At 43.4% G+C, this 17,778-nt stretch overlaps 1 protein-coding gene across 2 annotated transcripts in view; it reads right to left on the reverse strand.

Moving 5' to 3' along the window:
• Nucleotides 1-12,075, reverse strand: part of tbc1d9b (TBC1 domain family member 9b) — a 26,405-nt gene extending 14,330 nt beyond the window's left edge. For both annotated transcript variants that reach the window (XM_076291987.1, XM_076291985.1), the window contains exons 1-9: nt 11,816-12,075; nt 9,975-10,085; nt 9,276-9,394; nt 8,805-9,033; nt 5,924-6,182; nt 4,321-4,528; nt 3,674-3,871; nt 3,135-3,326; nt 2,177-2,327 (exon numbers count right to left, since the gene is read on the reverse strand). In XM_076291987.1, coding sequence (XP_076148102.1) covers nt 2,177-2,327; nt 3,135-3,326; nt 3,674-3,871; nt 4,321-4,528; nt 5,924-6,182; nt 8,805-9,033; nt 9,276-9,394; nt 9,975-10,085; nt 11,816-11,933 — 1,585 coding nt within the window. In that variant the 5' untranslated portion in view covers nt 11,934-12,075. The remainder of the gene's footprint in view (nt 1-2,176; nt 2,328-3,134; nt 3,327-3,673; nt 3,872-4,320; nt 4,529-5,923; nt 6,183-8,804; nt 9,034-9,275; nt 9,395-9,974; nt 10,086-11,815) is intronic.
• Nucleotides 12,076-17,778: the final 5,703 nt, after the last annotated feature.

A 17,778-nucleotide genomic window follows, 5' to 3' on the forward strand; every position in this document is an offset into this window, starting at 1 on the left:
AAGCTCATTTACTTTGTTACAGTGCCCCTAGAGGCCAAATTACACCAATGTCCTTGTGCGTTCTCACAATCAGTTACGATGTCCCTCTACCAAGTTTGGACTTCATACACCAAAGTGTTGCTGAGATGTGAGCTCACGTTCTTTATTACAGCACCCCTAGAGGTCAAATGAGACCACTTTCCTTGCATGTCCTCACAATCAGCTAATATGTCCATGTATCAAGTTTGGACTTCATGCAACGAAGCGTTGCTGAGATATGAGCCCACTTCCTGTATTACAGCGCCCCCTATAGAGGCCAAATGATGTCAATTTCCTACTGTGTCCTCACAATCAGGTACCAAGTCCCTGTACCAAGTTTGAACTTCATACATCAAAGCGTTGCTAAGATAGGAGCTCACTTCCTGTATTGCAGCGCCCCCTATAGAGGCCAAATGATTCCAAGTTTCCTAGTGTGTCATCATAATCAGGTAACAGGTCCTTATACCAAGTTCGGATTTGTGAAAATCGGACCCACCGTTCAATGGTCACATGCGTGAATGCAATCCAGGTTCGACCCATTGGTGGCGCTAGAGTGTTGGGCATAGAGTTCTATAAATTGGTGAGAGTGATCATGGGACGGTTCTGAATCAGTGTGCCGAATTTCATAACTTTAGACCCAGCGGTTCTATTTTCGGCCAAATTTTGACCCGTTGGTGGCGCTAGACGGCTGGGTTTAGAGATCCGTAAATGAGCGTGAGTGGTCAGTGGAGTGTCCCGAAACTTTCTGCCAAAAAATCTGCACTTTTTAGCCAGGCATTCTATGGGCTGCCATAGACTCCAATGGCAGATGTGTAATAATAATAATAGGAAAAGCTAGTAACTCAATGGGTGCCTTCGCAGCTTCGCTGCTTGGCCCCCAATAAGGAATTGTAAAACACAATGGCAAGATTTTCTGACATCATGGCCAACTTGCTTTACAATATGTCTTCCAGCACAGGCTGATACTCAAGTAGTTTGAATTATTGTTATGTGCCCTGGAACACTCCCTTAACGCCAAAACCTCTTAGTAATGATGTTGTTGCTGCTATGAACAGGGCAAGTATCAGGTGATCATGTGAAACGATGAGTCATAACAAGGTCACAAGTTCATGTTGGAACAACTGTCACAGCTGCCATGGCAACTAACCAAGTAAGGGCAAGTTCCATTTAGTATCTCTCCACAGAGTCAGATGATTAGTGGGAGACGTGTTTGAAAAACTCAAACACATAGAAAAATAATGTGTGTTAATAGAGATGGTTCCTCAGCTGTTCAAGACTATCTTTGGTGTTAATGTGAGGGTTAAGATCAGTTCTACGCCTTTGAAATGTTTTCAAACTAAAAATTAATTAAAATGTGCATGTTTTAAGAGTGCATCCCAATCAGACACTTCTGTTGAAAGATACATTTTCTGCAACGTCATCATCACTACTTGGTATTGACACACAACCCAACCACTGCCTCTGCCTTCTCAATGATGATTGACAGCTACCCCTCACTCTAAAAATCAGCGCAGACTGCTCCTGGCATTGTTTAGGCTCACTACACTTCTCACTGGTTCCAAATAAATAAATAAGTAAATATACAAGCAGATAAGATCTCACCCACAGCTCCTACTCAGAGACAGAGACATACACACACACACACAACACACACACACACACACACACACACATACACACACACACACACACACACACACGTTCGACACCTCAGCCACATCTTTCCGGTAAATATACAAGCAGATAAGATCTCACCCACAGCTCCTACTCAGAGACAGAGACACACACACACACACACACACACAACACACACACACACACACACACACACACACACAGGAGAGCACACACACACACACACACACACACACACAAGTTCTACACTTCACCCACATCTTTCCGGTAAATATACACGCAAATAAGATGTTCATCTCACTCAGTCACACACACACACACACACACACACACAGTCATTTGACATTCGAGCACACACACAAAGCAGATAGCAAATACATATTTCAACACCCCTATCAAAAAAAAACCCCATATAAACTGCCTCACCTTACGGTCTTGTAGACTCAGCTGCAACTGACCTTAACTGAACCAACCCCCCCACCACCCATCCACACGCCCCCCTGGTTGAAGGTAGGGCTCCTACCAGAGAAGAGTAGCCACAGCTCCCCCCTCAGACTCTCCGGGATGCCGTTGAGCACCAGCTCCCGGGTCTTGGAGGTGCGATACATGCACACCCCTCGGCCAAACTCAAAGAAGTGGATGTTCCAGGCCTCCTCCTTCATCTTCTCTTTTGTCTGGGATGGGCAGAGATGGAGAAAAGGTTTTTTTGTAAGACAACACGGAACGACCGGGCAAGTGTATGTGTTAGAGAGATAGAGATAGACAGAGATAGAGATAGACAAAAAGACAGATGAAAAGATGTGTGTAGACTGAAGAGGAAATTACATTACATTGCATTAACTTGCTGACGTGTTTTAACCAAAGCGACTTCCAACAAGGGAAATGAAGAGGTGGCAGGAGAAGATGGAAATACAGACAGAGATACAGAAAGAGAGACAGAAAGAAAGAAAGAAAGAAAGAAAGAAAGAAAGAAAGAAGGAAAGAAAGTAGGAAAGAAAGAAACTTTTTCCTTTCATGCTATGCATACTACTGTCCACAAGGGGGCACAAAGGCAAAAAGAGCAACATGAGAGCATTCTTTTTTATTAGGTCAGTGTTCACTTTGGAGTTCCAAAGTCATCAAGTGACAATGAATGCATCAAGTACATATCAAGGTCTAAACAAATGTTGTTAAATTGAAGGCGTGTGTGTGGTCAGCATTACATCCAGAATCTATACGGATTTCATTCACACCTTCATCACATAAAAGCCAACTAGGACAGGTATTTCATTCTGGGATGTTCTGATGAAGGAAATTTGAGCATCAGAGAAAGCACCAGGAAATAATGCATTCTACTGATGTTGGGTTGAATGAAGCTGACGGTGACAAGTGCAAAAAATGAAACACGGCGTCCCTGACCCTGACACAGCCATGGACAGTCCATGTCACATGGCCTGACCCCTGAGAAGCTACGGTGGACAGAGCAGCAGTATGGAACTCACAGCCTTGGGGCCCATGATCTCCTCGGGCACGTCCGTCTGGTAGATGCGGAGGAGGCCCTGCTTGGCAGTGGGCAGGTCGGGGCAGTAGTAACGCTGCTGCTGCGGCTGCGGCTGTTGCTGTTGCAGGGGCTCCCCTGCCCCCGAGGAGAGCGGGCTGGACGGAAAGGTGGGGGTGGTGGGGCTGGGCGTCCCCTGTGGGACGAGCGGTCAGGGGGAGAGAAGACACTCGGTTTGAATCAGACGCTTAGCGGCTCAGTTGTAAACGCACGTATGTGAATTATGTGATAAGATACAGCCAAGCAAGCAATGTAGCAGTAATTAGGTTGGAGGGGGAAAAACTGGGTAAATAGGTAAACAAAAACAACCACAACAACAACAACAACCACAACAAACCACTACCAGAGGGACTGGAGGGGTCTTCAGGTGGGGGAGGGATGGGTCACACCACAACAGGGTACACAGGCAGTGACAGTCAGTACCTGCTGATTGACAGCTAATTTGGCCAATTGTCGGCTCCAGCGACTGAATGACTGACTCACTGATTGGCCGCTTAGCGGGAGCTGATCGCCTTCGCTCCACAGCCGTTCAGGCGTGCGCTGCAAGAAGTCAGAGATGCGCTGCACCAGGAAGTCGCGGTCCTTCAGGTTGGCGAACAGGAAGGTCATCTTGTTCTTGGTGCTGATGGACAAGGGGCTGGGCAGGACGCTGCTGCTGTCCGCCTTCTCCACGATGGACACCTGGGACAGAGCAGGACACGGCGTGCGGGAATTACGGTTCGTGTTCACACTGGGATCACACTGCTAATTTAGTTACACTTAAGTGTGTTACTGAAACACAACAAGCTTATCAAGACTTCAACCACATATTAAGCAAAGTATTTAACAATCAAGCCTATTTGACTGCAAGTACATTATAATAATGCTTAAGTAGTTGTATATAATTTATTCCTAAACTAATCATTAATGTGTGCACATTATCCAGAGAATTTGCTCTGCTCTGTGTGGTAAGGTGTAGTGTTAGTGTCTACACATACACACGTGTCTACAGGAGTGAGTGTGTATATGTTAAGTGTGTGTGTGTGTGTGCATGTGAGCGAAATGTGTGTGTGTGTGTGTGTGTGTGTGTGTGTGTGCATGTGAGCGAAATGTGTGTGTGTGTGTGTGTGTGTGCAGTAGGCTTCCCTCACCTCCCTCAGAGGTATAATGAGTTGGCACATGTCTTCCTCACGGCTGGCAAAGCAGATGTAGTTGTTGGACACAAACATCTGGCCCACCACATGCATCTTGGCGAAGGGCGTCCAGAGAGTGCAGTCGGTGTGTCCGTCCAGGCGCTCGTCGTGGGTCAGGCGGAAAAGGGCCCGGTAGCGCTCGTTCTTCGCCCTGGCATCCAGGTCCCTAGAACAGGTCATCAACGTCATAACATGCACCAGTATTCTGTGTGTTTCTGTAGGTGGATTTCTCTGCGACAGCTTCTCATTCAAGACTACAAAAAGGCCAAAACAGAAGGTTTCATTGAGGATTTCAAAACAGACGAGGGAGCACTTCACCACAAAAGAAACAAACAGGAAAAGAACAGAAAATACTAAAAGGTATATTTGTTTTTTGTTTTTGTTGAATTTGGCAGTCAAGTGTTCAGTGTTACTGCTAAAAAGAACTGTGGCATTTGTACACAGTCCAGGTTCTGTAAAAAGAATACAAACAAACAGCAGTGTCTCAGACTTGGAACCATAACATAAACAATCCCAACCAATCAACACAGAGCTTCGGGGGCACAGAAGGGAGGGTGTAATTTGATAGGTCGTTGAGCTCAAATATCAACAACTTTTTGCAAAACCAAATTGCAAACTGTTCCTTTAAGGAAACAGCTTAATTATTAAGGGAACAGCTTAATTATTAAGGGAACAGATTAATTATTACCATGGATAATTTGGCCTTATCAAAGTAATTGACATGAGTGTGATTCCCTACACCGTTGTGTGCTTCTGGATGAATACAGAATACAGGCTTTACCAGGCTTCAGCACCCCAGCCTAGAAGATACAGTATATCCTGTGTGGAGCATCTACTGTAGCTGTACAATTAAAATAGATTTCAAGCACTTGTTTTTGCTTAGTGTTTTGTTTGGGAGGGGTCAGAGTTCAACTGGAATATGGAAGTGGATGACAGGATGGGTCAGCTGGCTGGCTCGACCGCTTTCTGCACTTCCATGCAGAAGTGAGCGAACAGCGGAACACACTGAGGACACTTCTCCCGACCCGCATGACTGCTGTTTGAAAAACCGATAAGGAAGTGCAACCATGTGACAGAACACACCCTACGACACAAACACACAGTGCCATGCCACATGTCATGCATGGGCAGCCATATTCCAAAAGCATTGATTTCTAGGAAGGGATGTGGACATTTGTGTGACTAAGCAAGTTGGTAAAGAGCACATGTATACAGGGCATGGCTAGCAGTCTTTTCATTCAGGGCCACTAAAGCCTCATAAATAGTATTGGCAGTACTCTCAAGTACTCTCAAGATAATCAAATTCATTAAAGGAGGTTCATTTAGAGTTGAGCTCTCACACACAAAAACACAGACACACACACACACACACACACACACACAGGCAAACACATCAAAAGCACAGACACACACACACACACACACACCCTCAGTCTCTCTCCCACTCTGTCTTTTCGACATTTTAATTATGCTAGCAGCGATAACAGCCAGCCCGTGGGACGGACCAGTCGCCCTGCGATCCTCCTTCCCTCCTCCCTCCCCCTGACATCCATAGTTGTACCTCTTGAGCGCAGAGACGTTCTTGAGGGTCTTGCAGGGCTTGGGCAGCGAGCGGTCAGCGGCGAAGCCCTCGTTGTCCAGCAGCTGGCGCATGGCGATGTTGGCCAGCTGCTCCATGAGCTTGAAGGTGTCGTTGATGTTGAGGAACATGGAGAAAAAGTGCTGCGTGTCGCGCGTGCTCACGCGCACGCTCTCCGGGAACACCAGCGTGGCGTTCTTCTCCAGCTGAGTCACGTCCGTCCACTGCACTATCAGGGTCACTGCGGGGGGGGAGGGGGGCAGAGAGAGAGAGAGAGAGAGAGAGAGAGAGAGAGAGAGAGAGAGAGAGAGAGAGAGAGAGAGAGAGAGAGAGAGAGAGAGAGAGAGAGAGAGAGAGAGAGAGAGAGTGAGAGAGAGTGAGTATCTGAGTATCTCAATTGCAGCCTTTCACAAGTCACAGAGATTGATTGGCTCATTGTAAAATTGCAAGAGTGTGAGTGAGTCTGTGAATGAGGGTGTGTGAGGAGAAGAGGAAAGGACAGCTCATAGAAAGAGAGTGTGTGTGTGTGTGTGTGTGTGTGTGTGTGGCACTGCAAGACATACAGAGTAATTGCACAAATCTACAGGATGTAGAAGATGTTAAGATAAAATATGAGGCTAAGGGCCCATCTACACAATGCTGTTTTTTTTTTAAACCGCTGAATTTATCTTATCGGTTAGGCCTTGCGTCTACACGACCCCGGCATTTTAGGAGGCTGTAACCGATCGCTTTTGTAACCGGGTTCCGAAGTAGGATTTTTTCAAAACCGCCTGTTAACTTTTGCCGTGTAGACGGCAAAGCCGGCAATTTTATGACGACATACAGTAGCCCCACCGCTCAGCTCAGCCAATGCACTCAACCTGACACGCTGCTTGTCAGAACAAACCAAAATCACTTGTTTGTCATATTAAAATGTTTTTTCTTTCCCCGGTCATGATTTATGTGCACAAGCTATCAGCCTTTTGTGGCTAAGTAAGAAGCACAACGTTAGCTTCACTTAGTTAAACATTAGCTTACTACAACCTATGACTAATGCATGTTAATGTTTTCTCCAGTGTAACATGCTCTATACCAGACCTAATGCAAAACGTAAAAGCAGTTCAAATTCCACATAGCAGTCACATGCCTCGAAAATTAACTTTATTAGTTTAACAGTTGAATTGAAAACCAAATTGTCTGTAGTCTCCTTATTTCATGCGACTGCTTTAATAAACTGCTTTAACAACAGCGCCATCGACTGGTCTGGCAGATGCACTACAGCACTTTAAGCCACTTTCACCTCTGTGTGCACACAAGTTTTTTCTTTACCGGTATCGTTACTTATTTACTTACTTTTTTGTTTACTTGAATGTTATGTTTGTCTGTGGACTTAAAATTGTTAAAATATGTCTTGTCTCCACCGTGGGATAGTGAGAAACGTAATTTCGATCTCTTTGTATGTCTGGAACATGTGAAGAAATTGACAATAAAGCTGACTTTGACTTTGACTTTGACTTTGACTTAAAGGCACACTATGCCAGATTTACACCTTTATGAAGCCAATTTGATGGTAAACAAATTTGTAATAGGTGAATCGTTCACCTAGCATAGCTATAGAGCATAGAAGTAGCGAGTCCCTACCGAGAAAACCAGCCATGCAACTTCCAAGAGCAGCGCCCCGCCAAAACTCGCGAGAATCGTAAAACATAACCTTGTCAGTAGATATAGCTCTTTGGAGATTGTTTTTGCCTTTTGTTAATTCTTCACCTCCACAACAAAAGCATTTGCATTGTGTACTGGGGGCATAAGTCGCGAGAAGTTTGCTATTTACAACAGCAGAGTAACATATAAATACATGGGGACTCTAGAGGGAGCTCTACACTCACCAAAAATACCTAAGGTGTGAAAGTGGTAAGAAAAAATACACCCGTTGGTTTCGTGTAGACGTGGCATTAGAGGCGTGAGAGAGAGAGGAGCAAAGAATAAGTGCACAGTGAGGGGGCCATATGCATTGCTCAAAGGTAGAGAGGGGGAGGCTGTGATAGTCATACCAGCAAGAGGGACAAAGAGACAGTGTTTAGGTTAAAGAGGAAACACTCAAGCAACGTAGCAGCAAACAAAGCCGGTCTGAGTCCATTAAGCTAAATTAGATTTCACTGAGGAATTTGAGGGAGAAGTAACACGTACCGCATTTAGGTGAGGTGTTCTTCTCCTACTTACTCAGACTCCCATTTTGTCAGTCTCTCTCATTCACTCTTGTAAAAGCCTCATTCATATTCATTCTCTGACTCATTGCCACGGCAGCACGCTGATTCACGCTCATCACAACTCGTGGCAAAAAAAAAATCCGTTTCCCATAATGAACTGAATCACATTCTCGGCATCATGCTCGTGAATTAGGCAGGTAACTGCTGCAGGATTGAACTGGTCATAAATGACTGCTGCCTATTGGTCTCTCCACTAATGTCTCCTGCTCCCCCCACCCCACCTCACCCCACCCTCCCCTTAACCTGGTTTACAGCGAGAGGCTTTGTCTTTCTCACAGCCAGCTTCATTTTGTTTTGCAGGATGCAGCAATTTAAAATTCAGCTTCTTTCACTTCTCCTCAGGATGTGTCTCTCCCTCTCTCTCCCTCTCTCTCCCCTTCTCTCTCTCCCTCCCTCTCTCCTCTTTAGAATACTGGTAATTTCTTATACAGTATTTTGCAGAAAGCCTTCTTAAGGCCTTTGTACGTTTTAAGGATGACTAACAATAGAGGATTTTTGACATTCCATTCACAAATTCTCTCTCTCTCTCTCTCTCTGAGACAAACACACACACACACACACACACACACACACACACACACACACACACACACACACACACACACTCTCTCTCTCACCCTCTTTTCCTAGCAGGAAGGAGTAGAAGCAGATGTGGTTGACGCTGAGGTAGAGCCAGCCCTGCCGCGGCACACGGCCCTTCCAGTAGCTGCAGGAGTAGTAGTTGACCAGCTTCTCCTCCTCAGGCATGCCAAACAGCTTCCGCATCTTCAGCTCCGCCTCGCGGAACTTTCCCGAATCCTCGTCCTCCTGCGCAAGCCGGCTCTTATTCTCCTCCGCCATGATGCCCTGGAGGAGGAAAAGAAGAAGGAAGACAAAAGAGGGGGGAGAGAGAGAGAGAGAGAGAGAGAGGAGAGGGTAGAGAAAATGTGAACTGCTTGTTGAGTGTATTGTGAACTTGTTTTGACATTTCTAAATTAGGTCCCCTGGGACCCTTACAGAGTATTAGATAAATAAGTAGAAACAGCAGAAATGATAGGATATAACACTGACGTACAACATCACATGCCACTGGCATTGTCTGGGCTCACCTGGATCTTCCCTTTGACAAAGGTGGTGATGTCATCTTCATTGTCGAAGATTGACAGCGTTTGGAGCAGGTTGGCCTCGAGCCACTCCCAGTGCTCTGTGATCTCTTTTCTGGAGGAGCCTGCAAAACACAGAGACAGACACCTCACAGAGTGACTCACTCAAACACCTGATGACATCAGGGGGATCACAGATCAGTGCTTTACTATGACATACTTTATCAATTCGGTTGTTAAGTCCGACGTCACAGGCCCAACATCTTTTTCATCAAAAAAACATTTACTAGCGCAGCCAGACAGTTTTCGCAAATTGTAAACCTTGTCACCATCACCTCCGCTTTAGTGAGAGTAAAACAACATCGCTTAACTTTAATAGAGTTATTACTGTAGCTGCGCAGCCAGATGATACAACCAAGTCCATGCTTCTGCAAAAAATTGAATTTTATTAGGTTGAGGCAACGAGTAGTAGGATGACAATTTTCTTAAAGGCTACTTAGTAGTTTATTTATGCTGTCTATGGAGAAAAACGAGCGGCTCTGAAAGCCGTTGGACCCGGAAAGAGATTTATTAGCCCATTATTGAATCATTAAATAGCCGAATACAATAAACAAACACACAAAAGGAAAAAAAAACATTGCGTGATGTGTGATGTGTGTGACGGTGGATGTGAGAGTGTGTGTGTCTCATGCTTTGTTGACTCACCACAGGCAATGCTCCAGAAGATTTGAGAATCCCCAGTCTGATGCAAGATCCTGTAGGGAGCCACACGAGCGCTTGAGTCCAATACAACATCCAGCGTCCCCACTAGCAACCCTGATACACAGAGGGGGGGGGGGGGGGGGGGGGTAATATAGAGGGAAGAAAAAACTCTTACTACAGAAATTTCTTTCTGAAAAATCTATAATTCATATTTACATCTATAAATCATGAGTCACGTACATTTAACAGTTCATCATAATCAGTTATGATGAATTATTAAGAAACAAGTAGACAATAGAACTGCTTCAGGGCCATCTTCTTACAGTGCATCATTTCATCACACACATGAGTCTACAGATCAAAAGAGCCTGGCTTTCAACTTTTCAACAAAACCATTTCATTCACTGATTTATAGTGTTATTTCAGGACTGTGTTTGAAACAAACATTTAATTCAACACATTCTTTGCCCCTCTTATGACACACAACAGTACTTGGCCTAGATTAAAGACCCACCACTAACAGCTGGCTCAGGTGGGCCTTGTTGAATAGCCAAATCCCTGAGTTGGACACTACAGACAATAAGGTTATGTTAACATTAAGATATTAGGCCAGACCACAGTTTTTTCTTTTCTAAATTGAAATAGACTCTACTTGTAACGTAGGCGTACTTCCTCTGTGACTAGCAACAGAACTGACTGTCCTTTTTTGTGTTTTGCACAAATCCCAAGCCCCCTCAATCCTCTTCCCTCTTTGACCCTGACATTCTTAGTGACTATTGGAGCCATTGCAAGTTTTTAAGAAACATCTCAAATTAGCATTATTGCCATGCCAGTTGCACTTTTTAGTGGACTCACATGACTAGTTAATGTGCAGCTCAAGCGTGTAAAACCAAGAGCTAACACAGGTATGCCATGTTAACAAAAAAAACAGCAAGATAGCCTTTCACTATACTACCTCAGTCTCAACATTGTTCAAATAACTGTATTAATAGTGAACAGCAATCATCAACACAGCCACAACTGACATTTCAGAATACCACAGGGCATATTCTTGGTTAATTGAAAAAAGGTGCCTGTTGCTATAATTCACTTCATTAAGACAGCCTCGATTTTAAAGACACCAAAGCCACCAATAATATAATATATTAAGATAAGTCTGTGAGTTTGTGTTTCTTTTTTAAATAGGAGCCATGACACACTGAATTTGTAGGCTTAAATATAGGTTAGTATAAAATAGGGACTTGACCAAAGTGTGAGGCTTTTCATTGTTTACTTTTCCTTTCTGAAATAGTTGGCCTATGAATAACAACTCTGGGCGCCACGGTTATGTGTGCACTACAGTAGCTAACGTTAGCTCGAACGAGCAGCATGAATAACTCAGGAGCTAAGCTAACTGGCAAACATATTTGATGTTCTGGGGTAAACAACAAGACGTCTGATCTGAATCCTAGCTAAAAACAATCTCTATTGTTCAAGTCCCATGACACACATTTATCAAATGCCTATAATTAATGACAATGGAAGAGCTTACTCTGGGCATATATTTAGATACGAGTGCGTTTTAGATGCACGAACAGTAAGTGATTGCAGACAGAAAGATGCAAATAATTACAATGTAAACACAAAGTCAGGTAGGCTGTCTGGCTAGCCAGTCAGCTGTTAGCAGGGATACTTTATATTAGCCTGTCCGACCACGTCAACACAGGCTACCAGAAGCTAGCTACGTTACCAATCTTAGCCATCTAACCACAGGATCACACGAATCGCATTGAAATGTTATGTCTTTCACGTTTTTGGGTGGTAGCATTTGTGTCATGCGCCATTATATCCACGAACAAACATACCAGTGATGCCTCCTCCTTTACCATGTCCCTTTCTTCGCTGTAGAATGAAGAAGGGGTTCGCCCTTTCGCTAACCCACAGAGCATTGGCAAGCAACACCTCTTCAGGTGTTATCCACATACTGGTGACCAATTTAGTATGACTTTGAACCAAAAAAGTTGTTTAACGGTTTTCTTGCCAAATATATACTTGAGAAGCTCGGTTTGACAGACTTGCTGTCTGTCGCGCAGAGTTGGAGCCCATGGGCCGTCAGCTTGGTCTTGCTGTTGTTACTGCATCAGTCCCTTCCTACCAGCGTGCAGATCCGCCCCTACGCACTGTACGCCCTGACGTAGTTGATTTACGGGGAAAAAATGTAAAATCACACAGAACGACTATGTCTCATTTCTTTTGTAATAAATAATGTAGGCCTACGGCATTATTTGTTATATTCCATAACCTGCCCATAAACCTTGTTATTCTTCAATTCTTCAACGTCCTGCCCTAATATTGGCTGTGATGATTTTTCTTAAATATAGGCCTATATTTTTGCCATTTTATTCCAAAAGTCTAACTGTCATTTCCATCACACAACAAAATTTGTGTTTTCAAGCAAAAATACCTTAACATCTGTTCCAAATGCATTTTATATAGCAGCCTACACATAGCCTATATACAAGGATACAAGGAAGTTTATTGTCACATGCATATAGTTACTGGATGTAAGAAATGCAGTAAAATTATGTCTGGTGTCAGCCTATTTGTGCTTTTATGGGGGGGGGGGGCACCAACAAGGAGCACCCAAGAGCAACATGGGCAAGGAAAAACTCCCTTAACTAAGGAAGAAACCTTGGGCAGATCCACGGCTCAAGGGGCTAACCCAACTGCCAGGGGTCTTGGTGTGTGTGTTGGGGGGATGACAAGGGAGATGGGATAGTGTGTATGTGGGGAGAGGGCAGTGTGCAATATGTGTGTTGGAGAAGCTTCCTCATGAGACAATGTGCTGTGTATTGGGGGGGGGGGCAGTGTGCTGTAAGTATGTTGGGGATGTTGGAGAAGCTTCCTGATGAAATAATGTGCTGTGTATGTAGGGGAGAGGGGGGGGGCAGTGTACTGCAAGTATGGTGAAGGGACTTACTATTGCAAGCAGAGTACTGTATGTATGATGTATGTGAGTGATAGTGCAGATGTGTGTGTGGGCGGGAGGGGAGTGGAGCAGTGAGCAGTGTGTGTGTGTGTGTGTGTGTGTGTGTGTGTGTGTGTGGTGGAAAAGACAAAGTGTGGTGGTGGAGATTACATAATGACATAGGCTACAGTACATAGACAAATTTAAGATATAAAAGCATTAAGATAAAAAAAAAACATGTTATGATTTTCCCTATATTCTCCAGTACTATGACGCAAATAAACTGTGATTTAGAGTGGGCAATGTCATTTCCACCACCACCGTGACTGTGGCGGAATTTATATTTTACCCCTTTTGTTCTAAAATCTCATGATATCTTTAGCCTTTTGATGCAAATTGTTAGAGTTAGCATTATACAAAAAATACACAATATGGCCTTGAACTTTTCCAACTTTGACATCCACATGAAATACAGTGCAACCGGAAAGTATTCAGACCCTTTCAAGTTTTCCACATTTTGTTATTTCAGACTCATCTTGAAATGGATTCAATTTGTTTTTTTTCATCAATCTACACACAATACTTCAACACTCCACAAAAAATCAGGTGTTTGGAGTGTTTTGTAAATTTATATAAAAAAAATAAAAGTCTGAAATATTCCATTTACATAAGTATTCAGACCCTTTGTTATGACACTTGCAATTGAGCTCTGGTGCATACTTCTATGGTCCTTGTGATGCTTCTACAACTTGATTAGAGTCCACCTGAGTCTACATTAATTAATTGGCCATTATTAGGACAGGCAGACATGTCTTTATATATGGTCTCACAGTTGATGGTGTGTCAGAGTGAAAACCAAGCCACAAGGTCAAGACAATTGTCCGTAGACCTGCGAGGCAGGGTTGTGTGAAGACACAGATCTGGGGAAGGATACAAAAAAAATCTGCAGCATTGAAAGTGCCCAAGAGCACGGCCTCCATTATTCTCAACTGAAAAAGTTTGGAACAACTATAATAGTTTTCCTAGATCTGGCCGCTCAGCCAACCTGAGTAATCCGGAACGAAGGGCCTTGGTCAGACAGGTAACCAAGGACCCGATGGTCACTATGAATGAGATCCTGAGTTCCTTTGAGACGATGAAAAAGCGTAAAGAAGGACAAACATCAATGCAGCACTCCACCAATTTGGTCTTTAGAGTGGAGAGAGGCCATTTTTTGCCAGGAGTTTACCAAAAAGCACCTGAACGACTTTCAGACCATGAGAAGTAAAATTATCTAGTCTAATGAAACAAAGACTGAACTATTTGGCCACAATTCCCAACACTGTGTGGAACAAACCAGGCACTGAGCTGCACTGATGTTTGTCCTTCTATATGCTTCTCTCATCTTAGTGATTAGCATTATTTGTCATAACAAAGGGTCTGAATACTTATGTAAATGGAATATTTCAGACTTTTATTTTTTATAAATTTAAAAAACACTCCAAACACCTGATTTTTGTGTGGAGTGATGGAGTATTGTGTGTAGATTGATGAAAAAAAAAACGAATTTAATCCATCATTTAAATCATCATTTCAAGATGAGTCTGAAATATAACAAAATGTGGAAAACTTGAAAGGGTCAGAATACTTTCCGGAGCCGTTTGGAATGACGCCCAATAAACATAGGCCTACTATCATTTCATCTTTACCTGGAACTTTCTTCCTTGTATTACCCCCTAGTATGGAATATGGAAGTAACCTGTTGTCCAAAGATCCTTTGTCCATCCATGTCACCCCCTGTGGAGTGGCTGTTACTTATTCCAGGGTAATGGTTACTATACAGACCTACAACAATGATCCCAGGATTCTGTTATAGGCTACAGGCGGAAATGACAGTGAACCCAAGGGACAAGGCTTCATCTTACAATACAAGAAAATGTGAATAAATATGGCAATATATATGATTGAAATTGAAACTTTTTACACTGGGGTCATAGAGAGCATACTGACGCAGTGTATCACTGAGTGGTATGCCAACAGCACTGAGAAAGACCGCAACGCCTTGCAGAGTGGTGCGCTCAGCCGAGCGCATCTCTAGGACTTCTCTTCCCTCCCAGCATGATATATACATCAGCCGTTGCAAGAGAGCCACTAAAATCATAAAGGACTCCCAGTAACTGTCTGTTCAGTTTGTTGAAGTCAGGCAAGCGCTTCTGCAGTTTGCAGCCACAGATAGACTAAGGAAAAGCTATTTCCCTCAGGCCATTAGATTCCTCAACATGGACATGCCAACTCTTATGAACACCATGGACTCCATCCCATTTTAATAACATTATTATTATTATTATTATTATTATTATTATTATTATGATTATTCATGTCACTTTATTATTCTATTATTTGAATTATTTATTATTAACTTCTGCTTTTAAACTTATCTGTTTACTTAGATTATTTCTACTTTACACAGTCATGAAGCTAACCAGACTTACATTTCACTGCTTGTTATATACTAATATAACTATGTATGTGATGATGAATAAATCTCTCTGAATCTGAATCTCTGAAATAGACAGTTAGATTGTTCAGAACAGTGACGTTCATTTTCATACAAGCGCAGACAGTTTATGATGAGCTATGTCATAATGGTCATAATGCATTTCTTTGACGTCATCGTTAGACTTTGTTTTAGCCTAATACAATCAGATGAGGCTATTGTCCCATACGAGAGATAATCAGTCAAGAGAAAATCTAGTTTTCGTGATGAGACTATACTTAATTTTGAATAGACTAATACACATCTAGGCTTATTTCAGTTGATGTAAATTTCAGACAATTCTCGAAAAACGTAATAATCTGAAGATCAAATTTGTTAAACGTCTAATAGATAGTCTACAGTAGCCTACATTTATCTTGATTTTGCATTTAGAATATCTAACGTTAAATTGAAACAAAGCCTATAGGCTACTTTTTCAAACTAAGTGGGAGTTCTTAACTGAGGCAGCATCAGTTCATTTCTTTATTTTACCAGACAGTTACACTGGGCTTCCATCTTTCAAAGGTATCACCATGAAAGACAGAGGAAAGCAAGGAAAGGACGCACCGGAGACCATTTATCCAGGCGCGCGCAAGGATTGGTGGCCTCGTGAGTGGGAGCCGAGGTCCCGTTTCCCGCAGGTGGTGCAGCAGGACAGCTTCCCTGCAGCACATAGTCGTGTGAGGCCCAAACAAAACGAGCCCACACACTTCCCGACGCTTCACACAACCGACCCGGCACCTGACTCCCTGACCTTCACCGCGCCCAGGCTCCTCCCGAGGCTGCACACCACAAACTACCTGACATCCGCTGTGCCTCCCAGCGATCTCCCACTCGAACCATTGCCTCCTGCAGACATGAGGCCCAAAGAGCCCAGCAGACCCAAGCGCCCGAAAAGGGGGAGGCGCCGCAAACGTGAGGCAGTCCCTGCAGAAGAGCCGTCCCGAATCGTTCCCCTGGTACCGGTTCCACCACCACAGCCCCCAGCAGCACCTACCGACGTAGGAAGACGCCGACGACGTCTAGCAAGGGACAATCGTGACACCTATGCTATCGGGCATCAATCTGGGCACACAATGAGCACAAAACCCTTCTAGGATGATAGAATGTGTGTCAGTGGGGACTTTGGTTTAGACAGGTAGGCCTACATAGTTAACTGAGTCAGTGTCCATTAACAGGCTTGGCTGCCACAGACACGTTTCACGTTTTAGTGTTCTGTGCTCCTCTCTTACAGCAGAGGGGTCAATTTGTCTACTTCCGGCCCCGTTTTCTCAGCATCAACTGGACACACACAAACATGTACTTACAGTGCACCAGCACAATGATATGAAGAAGGACCCACGATAATAACAGGAAAAGAGGTGGCACATTTTGGCTTTCACATAAGACGCCACATCACCTATGCCAGCTACAGTATGTGCCCATACTGCTCATACAACACTACACCTCCAGGATAACAACAGAAATGTGTGTCAGTGGGGACTTGGGTTTGGACAGGTAGGTAGTTAACTGAGTGAGTGTCCATTTAACATGCATTGCTGCCACAACACACAGCATAATGATTTATATTCTCTGCTTCTATTTTACAGTTGAGGAATCCATCTACTTCCAGTCCCCATGTACTCAACACCAACTGGACACACAGGTATGCCCAACATCACACAGGTATTTTTATTTTTTATTTATTTTATTTTTATTTATCCTTTATTTTACCAGGTGATGTCCCATTGAGATATTCAAATCTCTTTTACAAGGGAGCCCTGGGGAGGTATGCCCATCATCACACAGGTATGCCCAACATCACAAAATATCAGGGCACAGAGAAAAAGGATTCCAGCGGGGCATTATAAGTGCTGGAACTTTTTGCCTATAAATAACCATTCAGCATCAGCTTTTTTCCTAAATAACCACATCAGGACCAAGTGTGTACTGGACAACTAATAAATGCACTGGCGCAGTGTAATGTCTGTACTGTATTTGTCTTTTACAGCATAGGTTCCATGTCTGCTTCCACTCCCAATTCATCAACTGGACGCACATGAGAATAGTCTCAGTACAAAAATAAGGATCTAAATAATGAAGAGGACATCTCTTTCAGACAGGATTTCAAATGTTCCTTTTGTAAAGAACAGTAAAATTAAGTTTTTCACTCATTCTGCAATAAAATACAAATGTTTACAGTATATTTGTTCGGGTCTATTGTGATGTAGGCTATAACAAAAACTAAAATAATCAAGAAAAGGGTGAGATAAATGCCCTAGTAAGCTTTCCTATTATCGTCTGTGTAGCCTACATAAAAAAGAACAGCACTCCTGACAGTTAACTAAATACCAAGGTCTCATTTA

This window comes from Alosa pseudoharengus, unplaced genomic scaffold, assembly GCF_046254945.1.
Source record: "Alosa pseudoharengus isolate Yale_2024_CS ecotype anadromous, Long Island Sound unplaced genomic scaffold, YU_APseudo_1.1 YU_APseudo_1.1_scf_19, whole genome shotgun sequence".
Taxonomy (NCBI): Eukaryota; Metazoa; Chordata; class Actinopteri; order Clupeiformes; family Clupeidae; genus Alosa; species Alosa pseudoharengus.